This window comes from Heloderma suspectum, chromosome 6 (genome assembly GCF_057233095.1).
Source record: "Heloderma suspectum isolate Gila_16-S chromosome 6, 16-S_ref, whole genome shotgun sequence".
Lineage (NCBI taxonomy): Eukaryota > Metazoa > Chordata > Lepidosauria > Squamata > Helodermatidae > Heloderma > Heloderma suspectum.
In genome coordinates this window covers 25,466,978-25,476,454 of record NC_139463.1, presented here as the reverse complement: position 1 = coordinate 25,476,454, position 9,477 = coordinate 25,466,978, and the positions used below count along the sequence as shown (strand labels likewise).

The 9,477-nt window shown below is 45.0% G+C and overlaps 1 protein-coding gene across 1 annotated transcript; it reads right to left on the bottom strand.

The window, feature by feature from the left end:
* Positions 1 to 2,472: 2,472 nt before the first annotated feature.
* On the bottom strand, positions 2,473 to 8,913 carry LOC146340559 (caspase-3-like). Its single transcript, XM_084803835.1, has 4 exons — positions 8,664 to 8,913; positions 7,537 to 7,706; positions 5,481 to 5,610; positions 2,473 to 4,824 (listed from the first exon to the last, which is right to left on the bottom strand). Exons 1-4 carry the CDS (start codon positions 8,863 to 8,865, stop codon positions 4,568 to 4,570), a joined length of 759 nt encoding a protein of 252 aa, XP_084659961.1. The 5' UTR covers positions 8,866 to 8,913; the 3' UTR covers positions 2,473 to 4,567.
* Between the last annotated feature and the right edge of the window lie 564 nt (positions 8,914 to 9,477).

Sequence of the window (9,477 nt, the reverse complement as noted above, 5' to 3'; positions counted from 1 at the left end):
CTGAGATGCCACCATGTAGGGGTTACAGGTATTTGCTTGTAATAGTATGTCAAATGATGGGGTGGGTAGAGGCGTTTCCATGTAGGAACTGCCAAGCTAAAACTGTTGTTGCTAAATTGTTACAGGAGGTGGTGCCCCGGTTCTCCCTGCCCGAAGTTATAGAGTCCGATCAGGGCTCACATTTCACCTCAGTTATTACACGGGGGCTAGCACAAGCTCTGGGAGTAGAGTGGCATTTACATTGCCCCTGGAGGCCCCAGGCAAGTGGACAAGTTGAAAGAATCAATCGGAGCCTCAAGGAAACTTTAACCAAACTCCAACGAGGGGTAAAGCTCACTTGGGTTGAGGCTCTGCTAAAAGCTTTAACGAAGCTTCGAAGGATGCCAAGAAAGGACATAAAATTGTCCCCCTTCGAACTGATGTTTGGGTTCCCGCCTCGGGTACACTGCGGAAGGAGGGAGGAAGTCAAGTGGGAGGTGGGTGATCAGATGCTAAGGGATCAGTTGACTTCTCTACAGTCTGTTCTTTCACAGCTACGAGCTTATTCCATTCCATTTCAGAGACTGCCGTTAGATGCACCTATCCATCTCTTCCAGACAGGAGACGAGGTGTTGCTGAAAAAGTGGAATAAAGAAGCTTTAAAGGAAGGGTGAGAGGGGCCTTATTTGGTGGGACCAACCAGCCACTCGTGTGTAAAGCTTGTGGGTTCTAGTAAATGGACACATTGCAGCCGAATAAAGCCATTTAAGCGACCCTTGCTTCCTTCTGTCACCTGGAAAGAACAAGAGGACACGGGCAACGGTCCTTTGCTCCCTGGCACCCCTCCGGAAGCTGCCAGGGACACAGGCGAAGAAGCCATCCAGGAGCCACAATCGCCTGTAATGTACAAGTCACAACATCTGGGAAAAGCTCGGGTTCGAATTACAAAAAACTTGTAATATGAAGCAAGTATTGTGGGTGATGTTGGTAATGTTAGTTAAAGAAATATTAACGTAGATGGTAATACCTCAAGGACTTGGGCTTGACAGCTTTAAGATAAAACCCCAAAATGTCACACCAACACCCCTCAAACCACTTCTGGTACAGATCCCCGAGAAAGAGAGGCGTCCCTGGAGAACCAGGTTAGGAATCCCAATAACAGAGGAAACTGATAATGTGTGGTTAGAGTGGATAAAGTATACAGCCAAGTCTTTAAATAAGTCTGACTGTTTTGTTTGTGCCACAGGGAGATCTGTAGCAAAGGTGCTGCCTTTTCCACTGGGGTGGGACACTCCTTCCCTCCTCACCTGCGTGATCCGTTTGTTCCAACACCCTGATGCATGGGGAGAGGAGGAATGCCAAACCCTCAATAAATTATACCCCCCACTCAAAATAAAGAATCGCGTCAGACCTTCCACAGTCTTCCTGCAAAGAAGAAACCATACCGGATGCATACACCGAAACCTTGCAGACACAGAGGGGTGTATAGGGAACCTGACGAATAAAGTAAGATGTGTTAATTCCACCCGCTTTAGGAATAATTCCCTTTCAATCCCACAAGCTGATCTCTGGTGGTATTGTGGTGGTCTAGAGTTGTATGAGGTATTGCCCTCCAATTGGTCCGGAGCTTGTGGGTTAGTTCAGTTGGCAGTCCCCTTTTCAATTGCATACCATCCAGCAGAGAAGACTGGCCAACCCCGGCAGAAACGATCAGTAACCCCTTTTGATGATCAAATATATATTGACTCTATAGGAGTAACAAGGGGAGTGCCAGACGAGTTCAAAAGAAGAAATCAAATTTCTGCAAAATTTGAATCTACCCTGTTTTGGTAGGTGACCATTAACAAAAATGTAGATTGGATCAATTACATTTATTATAATCAACAGAGGTTTATAAACTATACTCGAGATGCTGTAAAAAAATTGGCTGAGCAGCTAAATGCCACCAGCCAAATGGCTTGGGAAAATTGGCGTGTTCTTAATATGATGTTAGCAGAAAAGGGAGGGGTTTGTGTCATGCTAGGTGGATGGTGTTGCACCTTCATCCCTAACAACACTGCCCCAGATGGCACGGTAACAAGGGCTTTGCAGGACCTCACCGCCTTGTCTGAAGAATTAGCCGAGAATTCAGGGATTAACAACCCCGTGACTGCCTGGTTAGAGAGATGGTTTGGAAAATGGAAACATCTAGCAGCCTCAATCCTTATTTCACTTGTAGTGATGATAGGAGTTTTAGTGTTATTTGGTTGTTGCATTATCCCCTGCGCTAGAGGCTTATCCCAGCGGTTAATTGAAACCGCTCTGTCAAAACAGATGCTCTTGCTTTATTGTGCTGATAAAGAAACTCCATTTTAAATGCTTTAAGACGTGAATAAAGACTTAAAGGAGGGAATTGTTAGAAAAAAAAGGAGACTCCATAACCGTTGGCGTCTCAAGTTATGTAAGAGCCCGAGTGGTGGGAAAATATAGGTGGAGCAAAAAGGGAATCATACTGACGCGCTCATGACTAACAGCTTGGTAAGCTGATAGTGACTGTTTATTGAATATTGACTTAGTGAGCCGATGTACTAACTGTTTCATTGGTTACTGGTAAGAACAATAGAAGCGATATGATATAAAGGGCTTTTGCACACGTGTCTCGGGGTCCAGACTGCTCTGCACCCATTTTGCAAAACGTTCAATAAAATAGTGTTGGATCCACTGCTGCCTGCCTGGCATCCTTTTCTTCTAAACCGAAAGCAAGGACTTTTTATCTAACACCTCCAAACGGAGGACTGTTCTCTGTAAAGTAAGACACGTGGCCACTCCATCCTCACTGTTCAGCTGACAAGAGTCTTAAGAGTGGTTTATGTGTGGTCAATAAGAATAAATATGTCATTAACACAGTAGACTTTTTACAGAGGTGGTGATGACCGTTCCCATCTTCTTCCTCTCCTGCTCACAGAGTGGCTGGTTCTCATGGGTTCTGTGAGGGGAGGAGGGCCCCAGTTTCAGCTCGGCAAAGCAGGCAGAAGGAGGAGAAAGCAATGGTGGCAGCTCGGCTTGCCAGCTGCTGTGTCCTCTCCTGCTCACTAGCATTTAATTGGTGTTCTGTTTCATTTGATGCAATCGGATCATGCTTTCCCAATCAGGTGCCTTCCAGATGTTTTGGAGTACAACTCATATTACTGCCGACCACTGACCATGCTGCATGGGGATGCTGGGACTTGTACTCCAAAGATCTGGAGGCCACCAGGATGGGGAAAGGTGCATTATGTTTTTATTGCATTTAAAAAATATATAAAATGCCTTGGACTACCATATACATTCCCTCTCTATGAGAGGTCAGTGCAGATTGTACTATACAGAATAATATAAAGAGCTGAAGCGTGACAGTGTTAGCACCTCAAACTAAAACAACTTTAATAAGGTTATCTTGAGAAGACCAAAAAATAAATCAAAATCGGGAGAGTGGTTATCACTCTCAGATTATCAGAGATGACTAGCAGAAAATAGTTGTCTCTGGTAAATAGGAAGTTAAGGCAAATGAAAATTGGGATTACAGAGAGGTATACTGAATGGCCATCTGCAGGAACAGAGAGAGGAGTATTTGTAATAGTATATACCAGGGTGAAGGGTCTCTTCCGGCCCAAGGGCTGAATTCCATCTCACAAAAGCTTTTGAGGTTGCATTCCAGTGGCGGGTGAGGCCAATGGCCAAATGTGGCTCCTGGGACTGAGGTTCTGCATCTATGCTATACACTAGGCGCAAACTCGTTCTCCAAATGTGGATCCTTACGTAGCCGAAATGGCTCCACCCATGCACAAGCAAGAGATAGCAGCAGGCTCAGGGAAACCCCGACATTTGCAGAAGTACAAGAAAGGAAGAAAGGGTGGGAAAAGAACCCCAAAACAGCCCCATCAGTGGCCCCATAGTGCTGCTCAGGAGTGGGATTGGAGTATGCTGGAGGAGGGCATGCCGGGCTGGAACCCTGAGCAGAAACACTCCACCCTGCCAAGGGCTCACTTGTACTTATCTAGTTGGAAAACGAAAGCAGGAGAGAAAGAATCCCTTCTTCTTAGTGCTGGAATAAGGTATGTTTAGTTAGGCTCTAGGCAATGAGTTTGTAGAATTAGATTTTAAACATTACGGGAAAAGTAGAAGGTACATGCAATGGATTGGATGCAGACTTCATGCTTAGCACAGACCTATTGAAATCAGTGGGGCAAATTCTAACAAGTCCCGTTGATTTCAATGGGTCCACTCAAAGTATTTCTAATTCTGGAACCAATAGAATACAAAGAAGAAAAGGAAGGCAAAATGGATGCCTCTTAAGCTGTACAAGACTAAGTCTGGACACAACCTAATGTAATCAAATCCAAACAAAACAATAGATGTATTTGTCTACCAGGGGAGATTGGGCATGGGCTGCTATTAAATTTATGACACTATATTTATGGCAATAACTTATTTCTCATGGTAGAGGTAGTCCTTGCTACACGGGGGTCGTTGTTGACACAGACATGCAGCTAATCCGAGTGCTTCGTTATTCTGTCATTCTCAAGAGTCATTTCCTATGAAGCAGGATTGATGCCTCCTTCCTGCAGGGTCATCTTGAACCCTGATCGCCTGAGGCCTGACTTCTTTGTGAAGAGAAGGGGTAAACCGGCCCCACCATGTTAGTGACAAAGCAGGGCATCTCTTTAGCGCCACTGTGCACTCCTCTCGCTTCGCAATGGAAAGCAACTTTCCCGCTAATCCGAGTCATTAAACGGGTGACTTCAAGATGGCGTTCCTCTCCTCTAAGCAAGTCCAGTAAGGCCTTGAGGAACATGGATTCCCATTGATTGATGAAGGAAACATAACCTGAGAATGCAAGAGAAAGAGCAGTAAGGACATTGGTTCCCCTTTGTTAAGGTGATGTCTACCAAATAGATTTTCTCAAACCTGGTACATTAGAACTCAGTGAAGGCTGGTGGCTCTGATGTCAGTGGGGCACTGAATCCACTATGAGTTTCAGTCAGAACTCTAAAGGAGTTCTCCAAGGTGCCCATATGAGAAAGGGTTGCTAAATCTAGGATGAGTTAAGGTTCTAGAAGGTGCTGTTGCTCTTGAAATTCCAGGTTTTAACTGTCCACATAGAGTGGTCCTGCCATTTGGTAAGAGGAAGTTCAGAAGCTGTTTCATATATTCTTGCCAGTTATATATCTCTGATTTATCCCTTCCCTCTGCCTGTGGTATAGAATGACTCTGAATTTGCTTAACTGTGTTCAGTTGCAAGCAGAGACCAATCCAATGGGAAATGAGATCAATCCATTCTGCCTGACCAGCTGCCCACATTATGCCTCAAACAAGCTGTTCTCTAACTTTTCCTCTGCTACCTTAAGAACAGGAATTCCAAGCTGTAAATAAAACATTTGAGAATGCAATGCTAATTCTTAGGCAGCAATCCCACAACTTACTTGGGCACACCTGGTGGAATTTGCCTCAGAGTAAACAGTTGGGTTGTTAGACTTACATACCTGGACTGCAAGCAAACATGACTGCAGTATTGTCAGGGATGGAGAGATAGTGTGAGAAACAGTCAGTTTCTGGTCCAGCGCTATCTGTCTGCAGGTACACACCATGCTCTATGTCCTCTCCACGGCAGGCCTTGAAAACAAGTGAGCACAGCAGTTACTCAGTGGCTTTTTATGTGCTTCCAACAGCAGCCCCCTGTGTAGTGTGCATAGCCCAGGAAAGTTTGCTTGGATCCCACGCCCCCAGGGCTGTATCCTGCCTTCTTGTTGCTTACCTTATACCCCTATTCCCAGAGCATGAGTAGCAGGAATGTGTGACTCCTTTGCTGTATCATCCTTACGGGTTTCCAGTTTCTTTCTGGGTTCAATTTAGGGTCAAACTAGAGGTGACATTAAATGCATCTTTGCATTTAACATGCAGGGGGGGGGGGGTTAGAAATGCAAACTGGGGTCTGGTAATTATGGGGGTTGAGTCGGCATGGAAGGAGAATTTAAGTTTTTCCTCCCCTGAGAAAAATCCCTGCTCTGAAGCTGGTATTTGCCTGGGGGTGGATGGGTGGAAATTCCTATATAATCGTGTCAACCATTGGGGATGGTTCAGAGTGCATCGGTCATTCTATTGATACTAGAGACCAGGAAATGCACTAAAGCTGATGCTGGAAATTCCTTGGTGCAAAAGACAGATTAATCCCTGATGACAAATGGGCAGAACTTGTGCACCTCCTCTCCCTTGTGACATCTGAGTCATACATGCATACACACTAGAATGGATACCTAGCACGTCACTGTTAGGTGAACATAATGTGCATTTCCTGAACATCGGCTTCATTGGGTTAGGTTAGTGCTGATGAAACTCGTTTTGACCCACTGCATGAAAGAATCAGAAGGTGCAATCCTCTACTCACACGTATGCCCCATTCAGTGACATGAGGCTTAGTCCCAGGTAGGTGCGTATAAGATTGCAGCCTAAATGTGTCCATGCCACTTTGAGCTAACCTAATGTTCCAATTCAAGAAGGGTAGCCTTGTTAGCAAAGCCAATGAAGAGTCCCGTGATAACTTAAAACAGGGGTGGGGAAGCTTTTTCCATTCCAGGGAAACCTCCCGGGGTTGCATACCAGAAATGGGCGGCCCCCTGAAGAGTGGGCCAAAGCTAAAGTGAGTGGGGCCGCTTCCTTCGCACACCCCCATCGGAGATGCAGCAATACACCTTCACACATTACACACACACACACGTGCGCACGCGCGCGCGCGCGCACACACACACACGCACAGAGGAATATTGTCAGCACTGACTGGCAGCAGCCATCCAGGGTTTCAGGCAGAATTTTTTCCCAGCCCTAGCTGGAGATGCTTGGGAATTGAACCTGGGACCTTCTGCCTGAAAAGCATTGCTCTGTTACTGAGCTATGGCCCCTCCCCTATTCACACACCCATTCTCACATATAACACACACCCATGCATTCACTCACTCACACGCACATATCCATGCAGAAGCAGTTTGCAGACCCTGAAAAAATAGGGGTGGGGGGTGGGAATGACACCACAAAAAAGTCAAATGAAGAATGAACATTCTTAGTGATCATAGAATGTTGATTGACTGTAGGGAGGGGGATGGAGAACAGGTAGGAAACAATTGCGGGGGGGTGAAATGGAGTAACCTGAAAGAGGACATAGCTAGCTGGCTGGAAACTCGGATCAGGAGCACTCTACATTGCAACGTTTTGTCGCAGGTCCCACTTATCTTTCAACACAAACATGTACGCACATGTTTAAAACAATGCAGGGCTGTCTATTGTGGCCAAAATAAATACAGCAGGCAGAGATTTTAGTAATTGTATATGTGTTTTGGTGACAATGTGTTTTGGTATGAGAACTGGGATTTTATGAACACATATCTATTTTAATTTTTGACTGAAACAGGGGTTACTTTCCTTTCCCATTGTTATCTCTATGTGCTGCATAAATGCTGGCAATCTTACCAGACAGAGAATTTCCCCATCACCATTGTGACTGTTTACAACACGTTGAAGTTACAAGCCTGCAATTCCCGATCTTACCTGTATAAAGAAGATTTTGGGCTTTCCTGCAAGTTTATGAGATCTTTGTGATAATATCTCAAAAATCTGTGTGAGGTGAACGGGTTGTCCTTCACAGTCAAAGATGCTCCCTTCTGTTCCATGACTGGAAATAATGCTTACAAAACAGTCCCCGTGTTCTGCATGGCATTCTGCAAAGACATGGGATAGAGAAGTATTTTTATTATTCTCTTATCCAAATTTATAGCCTGCTTTTCAATAAAATATCCAAAGTAATTTATAATCAAGGTTAAAATACACCGTCCTTTAAAAAAGCCAACAACAACAAAACAAGAGAAGAAACACCAATAAAAGCTGCTTACAAACTAAATGTCTAACAATGCCATCCACTATAGTTGCTCGGACATAAGTCCCTCTGAGTTCCATGGGACTTATTCCCAGATAAGTGTGCATAGTATTGCAGCCTAAAAGGCAGCAAGGTTGCAATCCAATAAGAACTGAAGTTCTATAGAATGCAGTGGAACTTACTTCTGAGTAGACCTGCATATGAATATGCTGTAAGCACATAATGAAGATCACAAAAAGCTTGCCAAAATAGAACTGTCTTTTCGGTGTTCTAAATCAGGGGTGGGTGACTTGTGGCCTTATAGATGGGGTTTACAACTTCCATCAGCCCCAGCTAGTGTAGCCAATGTTGAGGGTCTTGTTGGTCAGTAGGTAAGCCAACCTAGGTGTGGGAGTTCTTGATGGGATAGCATTCCCTCTGAAGACTTTCCCTGACCCATTTTGTCCTCACAACAACCCTATAAGGTGGGTTTGGCTGAGAGGTACTGATGAGCCCACGATCACCCAGTGAGCACTGTAGCTGTTCTTGTTAGGACATTTCCCCTAACAGTATAGCCAAAATCTGCTTCCCTGCAATTTCTGCCCCTTGCTTCAAGTCCTGCAACAGAGAACAAGTCTGTTCTCTCTTCTGATATTTCAAGACCGCTGTCACGTCTCCCCTTAACCTTGTCTTTTCCAAGCTAAACATACCCAGCTCTTTCAACCGGGACTTGATTTTTTGACCCCTCCATCACCATCTGGTCACCCTCCTATGGACATGCTCCTGTTTGTCGAACATGACACAGACAAAACAATTTGCATACCTTCCTCATAAATTTCTTCTATTTCCTTAGCTGTCAAATCATAGCACAATTTCACAGCATAGTTGCACTCAGATAATGCTTTGAAAAGCCTGTCTGCTTCCCTCTTGGCCCCAGGTCTTGATGAGAGTGTCTCTGAGGACCATCTGCTGTAGAAGTCAGAATTGATAATCAGCAGCGCCCTGTTCTTTCCTCCGCGCGACATACTGAGAAATTGCCCGACTGTCCTCGAATAGATTGGCACCAAACCAGTGCTGAGTGTTTATGAGCACCTGATATTTGTACACACACACACACACACACACACACACGCACATACAGAGACATATGTAATCTTTGCCCTGTTGAACCCTATTATGACTCAACCAGAGGGTGGAGAATAAAAAAGAAAATTCATATCCTGTTCCGTAAGTTAGTCAGCACTACAAACATTGCCTTTTATAATCTACAAATTGCAGTTCATTTCATATATATATATATATATATATATATATAAAGGTAAAGGTGTGCCCAACCAGTCGTGTCCGACTCTAGGGTGCGGTGCTCATCCCCGTTTCTAAGCCGAAGAGCCAGCGCTGTCCGAAGACGCTTCCGTGGTCATGTGGCCGGCATGACTGAACACCGAGGTGCACGGAACGCTGTTACCTTTCCCGCTGAAGCGGTACCTATTTATCTACTTGCAATTTCTTGCTTTCGAACTGCTAGGTTGGCAGGAGCTGGGACTGAAGACAGGAGCTCACTCCATCACGCGGCACTCGGGTCTCGAACTGCTGACCTGCCGACCTTCCAGTCTGCAGTTCAGCGTCTTAACCACTAA

Coding starts and splice junctions, on each gene's coding strand:
- LOC146340559 (XM_084803835.1), bottom strand. CDS start 8,865: ATGTCGCGCGGAGGAAAGAACAGGGCGCTGCTGATTATCAATTCTGAC. Junction 5,611..7,536: donor CCAAAATCTTCTTTATACAG/GTAAGATCGGGA, acceptor CTTGTTTTCAAG/GCCTGCCGTGGAGAGGACAT. Junction 4,825..5,480: donor CATGTTTGCTTGCAGTCCAG/GTATGTAAGTCT, acceptor TTGCATTCTCAG/GTTATGTTTCCTTCATCAAT.